At 49.4% G+C, this 13,061-nt stretch overlaps 1 protein-coding gene across 1 annotated transcript in view; it reads right to left on the minus strand.

Moving 5' to 3' along the window:
- exoc6b (exocyst complex component 6B) overlaps positions 1 to 13,061 on the minus strand; it is a 563,998-nt gene that overhangs the window by 267,976 nt on the left and 282,961 nt on the right. The window contains exon 7 of the mRNA XM_078404240.1: positions 9,211 to 9,387. Within this exon, the coding sequence (XP_078260366.1) occupies positions 9,211 to 9,387 (177 nt within the window). The remainder of the gene's footprint in view (positions 1 to 9,210; positions 9,388 to 13,061) is intronic.

Here is a 13,061-nt window from a genome sequence, read left to right on the forward strand (position 1 = left end):
CGGTTTCCTCCCGCACTCCAAAGACGTGCGGGTTTGTAGGTTAATTGGCTTGGTGCAAGTGTAAATTGTCTCTAGTGTGTGCAGGATAGTGTAAGTAGGTTGGCAAGGACTCGGTGAGGTGCTGTATCTCGAAAACAAAACTAAACAATTACAATCAAGTGGTCCACAGCGTACAAATACAGGATAAGGGGAATAACGTTTAGTGCAAGATATACCCTGACCTTGGGTTAAAGACTGTGTGTTCTTCACCCTCTGTTATTCCATGCGGGGACATTTTTGCGTGAGGTTCTCTATCCCTCACCCCTCCCCTCCCCTCCCCTCCCCTCTCTCCCACCCCAGGCTCGTTGAAGATGATGTGAGAATGAAGTCTTGTAAAAGGTTTACTAGCCCTGTTGGCCTGAAGTTCTTGCGGGCGGGAAGGGAGTGTTTGTCGAGCTGGTACTTTCCCGCCCAGCCTAAGGTGCTGGGAGCAAGGTGAAGAAAAGAGTTAAGCAAAGAAAATTAAAAAAAACACGCAGCAAACCAGATGTTACAATTCCGCATTAGCAGCTGGACATCTGATGACCATTTGATGCTGTTTTAGATTATTCCGAGCTGACTCTGTAACTGAAATAGCAATTCCTCCAACTTTACTGCCTTAATTAAGTGGGACTCATAACGACTTCAAAAAAAAGTCTGAAACACCTTTCCCTTTCTATTCCCTCGTTGGTTTTCTCCGAGATCTCCGGTTTCCTCCCACACTCCAAAGACGTGCAGGTTTGTAGGTTAATTGGCTTGGTATAAATGTAAATTGTCCCCGGTGCGTGTGGGATGGTGTTAATGTGCGGGGATCGCTGTTCGGTGCAGATTCGGTGGGCCGAAAGGCCTGTTTATAACTTTAACTAAACTCTCTAACTTTAACTAAACTTAACCAGAAATCCTCTCCTGTGCAAAATAGGTCAAGTGGAAAGTCGTGGCACATCTTTGAAATCCAAGCAGCTTCTGATATGCCCGTGGTAACTATCAGAAGCTCATAAAGTCATAAGTGATAGGAGTAGAATTAGGCCATTCGGCCCATCGTCTACTCCGCCATTCAATCATGGCGCCTATCTCTCTCTCCTAACCCATTCTCCTGCCTTTTCCCCATAACCCCTGACACCCGCACTAATCAAGAATCTGTCAATATCCGCGATAAAAATATCCACTGACTTGGCCTCCACAGCCTTCTGTGGCAAAGAATTCCACAGATTCACCGCCCTCTGACTAAAGAAATTTCTCCTCATCACCTTCCTAAAAAAACGTCCTTTAATTCTGAGGCTGTGCCCTCTGGTCCTAGACTCTCCCACTAGTGGAAACATTCTCTCCACATCCACTCTATCCAGGCCTTTCACTATTCGGTCAGTTTCAATGAGGTCCCCCCTCATCCTTCCAAACTCCAGCGAGTACAGGTCCAGTGCCGACAAACGCTCGTCATAGGTTAACCCACTCATTCCTGGGATCATTCTTGTAAACCTCATCTGGACCCTCTATAGAGACTGCACATCCTTCCTCAGATATGGGGCCCAAAACTGCTCAGAATGTTTTTCAGTCAGAGTTATAAATCTGCTGAATTCTCTGCCTCAGAAGGCCGTGGAGGCCAATTCTCTGAATGCACTCAAGAGAGAACTAGATAGAGCTCTTAAAGATAGCGGTGTCAGGGGGTATGGGGAGAAGGCAGGAACGAGGTACTGATTGTGGATGGTCAGCCATGATCACATTGAATGGCGGTGCTGGCTCGAAGGGCCGAATGGCCTCCTCCTGCACCTATTGTCTATTGTCTAATAATGTGAGGTACAATGCTGGACGAGCGCTGGCCTGGATAGAGTGGATGTGGAGAGGATGTTTCCACTAGTGGGTGAGTCCAGGATCAGAGGTCACAGTCTCAGAATTAAAGGACGTTCCTTTAGGAAGGAGATGAGGAGGAATGTCTTTAGTCAGAGGGTGGTGAATCTGTGGAATTCATTGCCACAGAAGGCTGTGGAGGCCAAGTCGGTAGACATTTTTACAGCAGGGATTGTTAAGATTCTTGATCAGTACGGGTGTCAGAGGTTATGGGGAGAAGGCAGGAGAATGGGGTTAGGAGAGAGAGATAGGTCAGCCATGATTGAATGGCAGAGTAGGCTTGATGGCCCCAAATGGCCTAGTTCTGCTCCTATTCCTTATGACCTCATGATCTTATGAGGCCCACGCCAGGGCCCCCCTTTGTTCTCTGCCGCCCCCGACCATGGATATTCATCCTTTCAATAGACAATAAACAATAGGTGCAGGAGGAGGCCATTCGGCCCTTCGAGCCAGCACCGCCATTCAATGTGATCATGGCTGATCATTCTCAATCAGTACCCCGTTCCTGCCTTCTCCCCATACCCCCTGACTCCGCTATCCTTAAGAGCTCTATCCAGCTCTCTCTTGAATGCATTCAGAGAATTGGCCTCCACTGCCTTCTGAGGCAGAGAATTCCACAGATTCACAACTCTCTGACTGAAAAGGTTTTTCCTCATCTCCGTTCTAAATGGCCTACCCCTTATTCTTAAACTGTGGCCCCTTGTTCTGGACTCCCCCAACATTGGGAACATGTTTCCTGCCTCTAACGTTTCCAACCCCTTAATAATCTTATACGTTTCGATAAGATCTCCTCTCATCCTTCTAAATTCCAGTGTATACAAGCCTAGTCGCTCCAGTCTTTCAACATATGACAGTCCCGCCATTCCGGGAATTAACCTAGTAAACCTACGCTGCACGCCCTCAATAGCATTCATCCTAATGAATGGCGGTGCTGGCTCAAAGGGCCAAATGACCTCCTCCTGCACCTATTTTCCATGCTTCCATGTGTCTAATATCTTCAAACTGTTTAAATTGGAGGCACAAATATCCTCTAATATGCTGCCTAGTTGTGAGATGTTCATAATTTCCAGGAGCAGAATTAGGCCATTCGGCCGATCAAGTCGACTCCGCCTTTCAATCGTGTTTGATCTATCTCTCCCTGCTAAGAATCTGTCAATCTCCGCCTTAACAATATCCACTGACTTGTCCTCCACAGCCTTCTGTGGCGATGAATTCCGCAGATTCACCACCCTCCTCATCTCCTTTCTAAAGGTACGTCCTTTAATTACGAGGCCGTGCCCTCTGGTCCTAGTCTCTCCCACATCCATTCTCCACATCCACTCTCTCCAGGCCTTTCACTACTATTCTGTACGTTTCAATGAGGTCCCCCCTCATCCTTCTAAACTCCAGCGAGGACAGGCCCAGTAATAAACGTAGTTACGTGATGCAGTCCAACCACAGTTCTCTGTGGGCCTCAAATAATTTATGCTACCAACTTGAATTCTGGCCCACTTTCCATCCCCCTGCCAATTTCTAAGCCTGGTAGATAATTTGTTTTCACTTTATCAGCTTTAGTTCACAGTCTCTTACAATGACAAGTGTTTGGTTTAGTTCAGTTTCACGCTGCCTCGGCAAGGCCAGCAGCATCATCAAGGACCAGTCTCACCCCGCCCACTCCCTCTTCTCCCCTCTCCCATCGGGCAAGAGGTACAGAAGTGCGAAAACGCACACCTTCAGATTCAGGGGCAGTTTCTTCCCGGCTGTTATCAGGCAACTGAACCATCCTACCACAACCAGAGAGCAGTGCTGAACTACCATCTACCCCATTGAGGTACAGTGAAAAGCTTTTGTTGCGTGCTAACCAATCAGCGGAAAGACAATACATGGTTACAATCGAGCCGTCCAACAGTGTACAGTCACAGGATAAGGGAATAACGTTTAGTGCAAGGTGCAGTCCAGGTTTGTAGGTTAATTGGCTTGGTCTAAGTGTAAATTGGCCCTAATGTGTGTAGGATAGTGTTAATAGACAATAGACAATAGGTGCAGGAGGAGGCCATTCGGCCCTTCGAGCCAGCACCGCCATTCAATGTGATCATGGCTGATCATTCTCAATCAGTACCCCGTTCCTGCCTTCTCCCCATACCCCCTGACTCCGCTATCCTTAAGAGCTCTATCTAGCTCTCTCTTGAATGCATTGAATATTCCTGCATCGCTGGTTGCTGCGGACTTGGGGGGGCCGAAAGGCCTGTTTCCGTGCTGTATCTCTGAAGGCACAGGTTACTGATTGTGGATGATCAGCCATGATCACAATGAATGGCGGTGCTGGCTCGAAGGGCCAAATGGCCTCCTCCCGCACCTATTTTCTATTTTTCTATGTTTCCAACTAAACTAAACTAAAAGGGTCTCGAGACAAAATGTCACCTATTCCTTTTCTCCAGAGATGCTGCCTGACCCTCTGAGTTACTCCTGCACTTTTACTGAGTTACTCCTGCACTATCTTCGGTGTAAACCAGCATCTGCAGTTCCTTCCTATAAACCAATGTCACTGTGGTCTGATGCTTGTATTTAAGTAGAGGAATGTAAAAGTCTTTGCAATTCTCCAGCAGGCAAAGCAAAGCTTTTCACTGTACCTCAGTACACGTGACAATAACAAACCTAAACCTCAACCAAAGGAACATGCGTGTGCAGTTGCTGAGCATATCCAAGACTGAGAAAGATTGATTCAAGTTTAGTTTAGTTTCGTTTAGAGATACAGCGCGGATACAGGCCTTTCGGCCCACCGTGTCCGCGCCGGCCAGCGATCCCCCGTACCTTAGCACAAGACGACACATTAGGGACAATTTACCATCTTCACCAAAGCCAATTAACCTATAAACCTGTAAGTCTTTGGATTGTGGGATGAAACCGGAGCGCCCCGGGAAAAATCCACGCAGGCACGGGGAGAGCGTACGAACTCCGTACAGACAGCACCCGTGGTCAGGATGGAACCCGGGTCTCTGGCGCTGTGAGGCAGCAACTCTACCGCCGCGCCACCGTGACGCCCTAAAAGTTAGTTTCGTTGAGATTAGTTTATTGTCAGGCAACTGAACCATCCTACCACAACCAGAAAGCGGTCCTGACCTCCCATCTACCTCATTGAGGTACAGTGAAAAGCTTTTGTTGCATGCTAACTTGTCAACGGAAAGTATATGCATGATTACAATCGAGCCGTCCACAGTGTACAGATACAGGACAAAGGGAATAACGTTTAGTGCAAGGTAAAGTCCAATCAAAGATAGTCCGAGTGACAGGGTGGCTGCAACTCTACCGCTGTGCAACCCTGCTGCTCAGAAGTTTTAAAAACACGATAAATCTTGAAAACAAACTGGTGTCGTGAGAGACACAAAATGCTGGAGTAACCCAGCGGGTCAGGCAGCATCTCGGGAGAGAAGGAATGGGTGACGTTTCAGGTCGAGACCTTTCTTCAGGCTGATGTCCCTCAAAATGCTGGAGTAACTCAGCGGGTCAAGCAATAGACAATAGGTGCAGGAGGAGGCCATTCGGCCCTTTGAGCCAGCACCGCCATTCAATGTGATCATGGCTGATCATTCTCAATCAGTACCCTGTTCCTGCCTTCTCCCCATTCCCACCGACTCCGCTATCCTTAAGAGCTCTATCTAGCTCTCTCTTGAATGCATTCAGAGAATTGGCCTCCACTGCCTTCTGAGGCAGAGAATTCCACAGATTCACAACTCTCTGACTGAAAAAGTTTTTCCTCATCTCCGTTCTAAATGGCCTACCCCTTATTCTTCAACGGTGGCCACTTGTTCTGGACTCCCCCAACATTGGGAACATGTTTCCTGCCTCTAACGTGTCTAACCCCTTAATAATCTTATCCGTTTCGATAAGATCCCCTCTCATCCTTCTAAATTCCAGTGTATACAAGCCGAGTCGCAGCATCTCAAAATGCTGGAGTAACTCAGCGGGTTGGTCTGCATTTCAAAATGCTGGAGTAACTCAGCGGGTCAGGCAGCATCATGAAAATGCTGGAGTAACTCAGCGGGTCAGGCAGCTTCAAGAAATACTCAAGTAACTCAGCGGGTCAGGCAGCATCAAGAAAATGCTGGAGTAACTCAGCGGGTCAGGCAGCATCACGAAATGCTGGAGTAACTCAGCGAGTCAGGCAGCATCACGAAATGCTGGAGTAACTCAGCGAGTCGGGCAGCATCAAGAAAATGCTGGAGTAACTCAGCGAGTCGGGCAGCATCAAGAAAATGCTGGAGTAACTCAGCGGGTCACAAAATGCTTGATTGGGGAGGGGGTAGAACGGAGGAAACACAGGTCCCATGAAATGTTATTAAATGGTGGGAGCATGCTTGAAATGGCCATATGGTCCACTCCTACGTGCTTTTAATGCTCTTAGGTTACTGCCTGCTTCAGATTGAACAGCCCCTGTGGATGTCACATTAAATGAGGCGAGCGGTGGGGACAGGTTGAGTTCAGGAGGTGTTCCTGGCACTTACACAAACTCTAACCCTCACACCAATGCAATTTATCCACAGAATGTTTCCACACTTACAAAGCACAGGGGAGGGAGGGGGGGAGGGAGGGAGGGGAGGGGGGGGGGGGGAGGGAGGGAGGGAGGGGGTGAGGGGGAGTTTAAGTGCTCAATCTGCACACATTGTCCGGGGCTTGCAAGCAATTCCTCGGGACCACACTTGAGCGATTGGTTTATGTTTGAATTTAAAACCCCTTGAGTCTTTTCTTTCTCGTCAAGCACGAGGGAAAGTAGCAAAAGCAAGTTCCAGGTACGCAACTTAATTCCTCCAGACCGACACAAAATGCCGGGGTAACTCAGCGGGACGGGCAGCACCTCGGGAGAGAAGGAACGGGCGACGTTTGGGGTCGAGGCCCTTCTTCGGACTGGTCAGGGGATGAGGGAAACGAGAGATCATTTAGAAGGATGAGAGGGGATCTTATCGAAACGTATAAGATTATTAAGGGTTGGACACAGTTTAAGAATAAGGGGTAGGCCATTTAGAACGGAGATGAGGAAAAACGTTTTCAGTCAGAGAGTTGTGAATCTGTGGAATTCTCTGCCTCAGAAGGCAGTGGAGGCCAATTCTCTGAATGCATTCAAGGGAGAGCTGGATAGAGCTCTTAAGGATAGCGGAGTCAGGGGGTATGGGGAGAAGGCAGGAACGGGGTACTGATTGAGAATGATCAGCCATGATCACATTGAATGGCGGTGCTGGCTCGAAGGGCCGAATGGCCTCCTCCTGCACCTATTGTCTATTGTCTATTGTGAGGTGGAGAGATAAAGAACAATGAATGAAAGATGCGCGAGAAAGGAAGGATGATAAAGGAAGCCGTTCGTTGTCAGCTGTCTGTAGGGAGAAAGTGAGAAGCTAATGCGACTGGAAACGAGAACAATGAATTCCTCCACCGTGAGTTCAAAGCCATTATTCTGAGCTGAGTGAGAGACAGAGCTTGGAAGTCCCTGGTTGATGCGGACCTGCCGAGAGGGAGGCACACGTGCCTGCTGTCGAAAGGTGTGGACTGCCAAACGCCATCCAAAATGTCAACGCTGCCATCTCAGGCAGCCACTCAGTCTCCTCACCATTGCCTCCATCTACACTTCACGCTGCCCCACAGAAGCAGCCAACACCATCAACCACTTGGCCCTCTCCCCTGTCCCACCCCGGCCATTCACAGAAACATAGAACAATAGGTGCAGGAGGAGGCCATTCGGCCCTTCGAGCCAGCACCGCCATTCATCGTGGTCATGGCTGATCGTCCACAATCAGTAACCCGTGCCTGCCTTCTCCCCATATCCCTTGATTCCGCTAGCCCCTAGAGCTCAATCTAACTCTCTTTTAAATTCATCCAGTGAATCGGCCTCCACTGCCCTCTGTGGCAGAGAATTCCACAAATTCACATCTCTCTGGGTGAAAAAGTTTCTTCTCACCTCTGTGGAATTCCCTGCCTCAGAAGGCAGTGGAGGCCAATTCCCCGAATGCATTCAAGAGAGAGCTAGATAGAGCTCTTACGGATAGCGGAGTCAGGGGGTATGGGGAGGAGGCAAGAACGGGGTACTGATTGAGAATGATCAGCCATGATCACATTGAATGGCGGTGCTGGCTCGAAGGGCCAAATGGCCTCCTCCTGCACCTATTGTCTATTGTCTATTGTCAGTTTTAAATGGCCTCCCCTTTATTCTAAGACTGTGTGGCCCCTGGTTCTGGACTCGCCCAACATTGGGAACATTTTTCCTGCATCTAGCTTGCCCAGACCTTTTATAATTTTATACGTCTCTACAAGATCCCCTCTCATCCTTCTAAACTCCAGTAAATACAAGCCCAGTCTTTTCAATCTTTCCTCATATGACAGTCCCGCCATCCCGGGGATTCCTTCTTCTCCCTGCTCCCGTCTGGCAGAAGGTGCAGAAGCTCAAAAGCGCGCACCGCCAGACTCGGGAGCTGCTTCTTCCCCTCTGTTATCAGGCCTCTGAACGGTCCATCCATAACATTGACACAAAAAGCTGGAGTAACTCAGCAGGTCAGGCAGCATCTCCGGAGAGAAGGAACAGGAGACGTTTCGGGTCGAGACCCTTCTTCAGTCTGATGTCAGGGGAGGGGGCGGGACAGAGATAGAATGTAGTCGGAGACAGGAAGGCCGGTGGGAGACAATAGACAATAGGTGCAGGAGGAGGCCATTCGGCCCTTCGAGCCAGCACCGCCGTTCAATGTGATCATGGCTGATCATTCTCAATCAGTATCCCGTTCCTGCCTTCTCCCCATACCCCCTGACTCCGCTATCCATAAGAGCTCTATCCAGCTTTCTCTTGAATGCATTCAGAGAATTGGCCTCCTAGAAACAGGCCGTTGTCAGCAGTTTGTTGGGTGAGAACGAGAAGCTGGTGCGACTTGGGTGGGGGAGGGACTAGTGTAGATGGGGCATGTTGGCCGGGATGGGTAAGTTGGGCCGAAGGGCCTGTTTCCAAGCTGTATGACTTGATGACTACAATTCCCTTCAGTCCTCATCCTGCTCACTAAAAGGTTCCTTCAAAATATATATTTTTGGAGACACAGGGTGGTAACAGGCCCTTTGGCCCATCGAGTCCGCACCGACCAGCGATCCCCGCACATTAACACTCTCGTGCGCACACTGGGGACAATTTAAATTTACACCACGCCCAATTAAACCTACAAACCTGTCCATCTTCGGAGTGTGGGAGGAAACCCGCGCGCGGGTCACGGGGAGAACGTACAAACTCCGTACAGGCAGCGCCCGTGGTCGGATCGAACCCGGGTTAATCTCCGACGCTGAGAAGCAGCAAATCCGCCGTTGCGCCACCGCGCCGCCCGACATTTGCGGAGAGTGATGAGTTACCTCTTCTTCGTCTTCCTCGTCTTCCACGTCCAGGATTCCAGAATCCTGCTCGGACATGGGGCTGGTGCTGTCCACCTCCGCCTCGAACGCAGTGCCGCCATCTTTCTTCAGCCTCTTCCAGCTTCCCATTTTGTGCTGCTGAGAGACCACGTAGTCCAAGTTCCTCTGCTGATGGGCCTGGGGGGGAGAAACCATTAAAATCAGCGGTTTATCGCGGGTAGCCTTCAAATTCAGCAAATTCTGACAATGGTTCTGTTATCACCATCGATCCAAATATCTTTTTAGCTTAGCTCAGTTTAGTTTAGAGACACAGCGAGGAAACCGGCCCTTCGGCCCATCGAGTCCGCGCCGACCAGCGATCCCCGCACATTAGCACCATCCTACACACACTACACATTTACACATAGACCAAGCCAATTCACCTACAACCCTGCACGTCTTTGGAGTGTGGGAGGAAACCAAAGACCTGGGAGAAAACCCACGCAGGTCACAGGGGGAATGTACAAACTCCGTACAGAAGGCACCCATAATCGGGATGGAACCCGGGTCTCCGGCGCTGCGAGGCAGCGATTCTACCGCTGCACCATCTTGCCACCCATCGTGCTCTATATCTTGCACTAAATCCTGTGCCCTTTCTCCTTTATAGACAATAGACAATAGGTGCAGGAGGAGGCCATTCGGCCCTTCGAGCCAACACCGCCATTCAATGTGATCATGGCTGATCATTCTCAATCAGTACCCCGTTCCTGCCTTCTCCCCATACCCCCTGTGCACTGTGGACTCCTTGATTGGAATCACGTACAGTATTTTAGACTTTAGACTCTAAAGATACAGCAGGAAAACAGGCCCTTCGGCCCATCGGGTCCGCACCGACCAGTGATTGGCGATCTGTCAGAGGGAGGCCACACGCAGATTGGAGGAACAGCAGCTCACATTTCCCTTGGGCAGCTGACCACCCAACGGAATGAACATTGACTTCTCTACTTCCCAGTGACTCCTGCATTCCCCCCCCCCCCCACCACCCCTCCCCCTCTCCCTAGTTGTCCGAGTAGTTCCACTGTTCGTATTCCTGTACCCCTATCGTCAGCACATCTTCCCCAGCCAACAATGGACCATTGTGGGCTCCACCCTTCCTGAGGTCGTCTGTTGCCGGCCCTGATTTGTTCTGGCTTTTTCTCTCCTCCAGTACTATCTGAAGAAGGGTTCCGACATGAAATGTCACCTATTCTTTTTCTCCAGAGATGCTGCCTGACCCACTTGGGGGTGGTTTAGTTTAGTTTAGTTTAGCTTGGTTTATTGTCACGTATTCCGAGGTTTTTGTTGCATGCTATCCAGACAAGACAAGCGGAAAGACGATACATGATTACAATCGAGCCGTCCACTGTGTACAGATACAGGATAAAGGGAATAACATTTAGTGCAAGGTAAAGCCAGCAAAGTCCGATCGAGGATAGTCCGAGGGTCACCAATGAGGTAGATAGTAGTTCAGCACTGCTCTCTGGTTGTGGTAGGATGGTTCAGTTGCCTGATAACAGCTGGGAAGAAACTGTCCCTGAATCTGGAGGTGTGCGTTTTCACACTTCTGTTCCTCTTACCCGATGGGAGAGGGAAGAAGTGGGAGTGGCCGGGGTGAGACTGGTCCTTGATGATGCTGCTGGCCTTGCCGAGGCAGCGTGAGGTGTAGATGGAGTCAGTGGGAGGGAGGTTGGTTTGTGTGATGGTCTGGGCTGCGTCCACAATTCATAAGATCATAAGTGATAGGAGCAGAATTAGGCCATTCGGTCCATCGTCTCCTACGCCATTCAATCATGGCCGATCTATCTCTGCCTCCTAACCCCATTCTCCTGCCTTCTCCCCGTAACCTCTAACACCTGTAGTAATCAAGAATCTTATAGTCAATAGAGAATAGACAATAGGTGCAGGAGTAGGCCATTCTGACCTTCGAGCCAGCACCGCCATTCAATGTGATCATGGCTGATCATCCACAATCAGTACCCCGTTCCTGCCTTCTCTCCATACCCCCTGACTCTGATATCCTTAAGAGCTCTATCTAGCTCTCTCTTGAACGCATTCAGAGAATTGGCCTCCACTGCCTTCTGAGGCAGAGAATTCCACAAATTCACCTCCCCCTGACTAATAATAATAATAATAATAATAATATAATAATAATAATAATAATAATAATAATAATATTCATTTATTGTCATTGCAACGAGTACAACGAAATTAAAAAATAGCCAATCCTGACGGTGCGTACAAACATATATGCAATAAATGCAAAAACAAATAAATACATAAATACAATTAAATACAATTATATTAAGTACAAGATTTTTTAACGGTGTTGCCTAGTGCAAAGGTAGTGTTCAGTTCTCGTATGGCCCTGGGGTAAAAACTGTTCTTAAGTCTGTTTGTTCGGGATTTGATCGACCTGAAACGTCGACCAGAAGGCAGATGAACAAACAGACGGTGGCCGGGGTGGGATGGATCTTTTATTATTTTGCCTGCTCTACTGAGGCAGCGTAGTCTGAACAGGTGCTCCAGGGAGGGCAGTGAGCAGCCGATGATCTTCTGGGCCATCGTGATGACCCTCTGAAGGGCCTTCCTGTCCTTTTCTGAGCAGCTGGCATACCATGTGGTTATACAGTATGCCAGCACACTCTCGATGGAGCAGCGATAGAAGGACAACATGAGCTTCTCCTGCAGGTTGGTTTTCCTGAGGATCCTCAGGAAGTGGAGTCTCTGCTGTGCCTTCTTTACTGTGGTGATGGTGTTGGTAGACCAGGTAAGATCCTCTGCGATGTGCGTACCCAGGAACCTGAAAGCTGGTACCCTTTCCACACAGACCCCATTGATGTAGAGTGGGTCGTAATCTCCACTGGTTTTTCTAAAGTCAATTATAAGTTCCTTTGTTTTGGAGGAGTTCAGGACCAGATTGTTCACTGAACACCATGCTGCCAGCCTTTGGATTTCATCCCTATAGGCTGTCTCATCTCCTTCTGAGATGAGTCCAACCACAGTCGTGTCATCCGCGAACTTGATGATGGTGTTGGTGGGATGGGTGGGGGCGCAGTCGTGAGTGTAGAGGGAGTAAAGGATGGGGCTCAACACACAGCCCTGTGGTGAGCCGGTGCTCAGTGTAATGGTGGAGGAGAGGTGAGGGCCTATTTTGACGGTCTGGGGGCGGTTGGTCAGGAAGTCCTTGATCCATTGGCAGATGGTTTGGGAAAATCCAAGGTCGGAAAGTTTGGTGACCAGTCTGCTCGGGATGACCGTGTTAAAGGCAGAGCTGAAGTCGAGGAAGAGCATCCTCACATAGCTCCCCTGGTGTTCAAGGTGGGTCAGTGCAGTGTGAAGAGCAGTGTCGATGGCATCCCCTGTAGACCTATTTGCTCTGTAGGCAAACTGGTGTGGGTCGAAGATGGGTGGGAGGCTGGCTTTGATGTTCTGCAGGACCAGTCTCTCGAAGCACTTTGTGATGACCGGTGTGAGTGCTACCGGACGGTAGTCGTTAAGACCGCTGATGACAGTCTTTTTCGGCAGTGGGATGATTGTGGCGGACTTCAGGCAGGGAGGGATGGTGGATTTTAAAAGGGACAGGTTGAAGATTTTTGTGAAGACCTCAGATAATTGGTCTGCACATTCCCTCAGCACTCTGCCCGTCACACCATCGGGGCCTGCAGCTTTCCTGGGATTCACTGCTCTGAGCACGCGCTTAACATCATACTCCTGTACAGTGAAGGTGTTGCTGTCAGGTGCTGGAGAGGGTGTTATGTCTGCCACTGTAGCTTTCACCTCGAAACGAGCAAAGAAACAGTTAAGTTCCTCTGCCAGCGAGGCGTCGCCGTCGG

Source organism: Rhinoraja longicauda, chromosome 1, assembly GCF_053455715.1.
Source record: "Rhinoraja longicauda isolate Sanriku21f chromosome 1, sRhiLon1.1, whole genome shotgun sequence".
Taxonomy (NCBI): domain Eukaryota; kingdom Metazoa; phylum Chordata; class Chondrichthyes; order Rajiformes; family Arhynchobatidae; genus Rhinoraja; species Rhinoraja longicauda.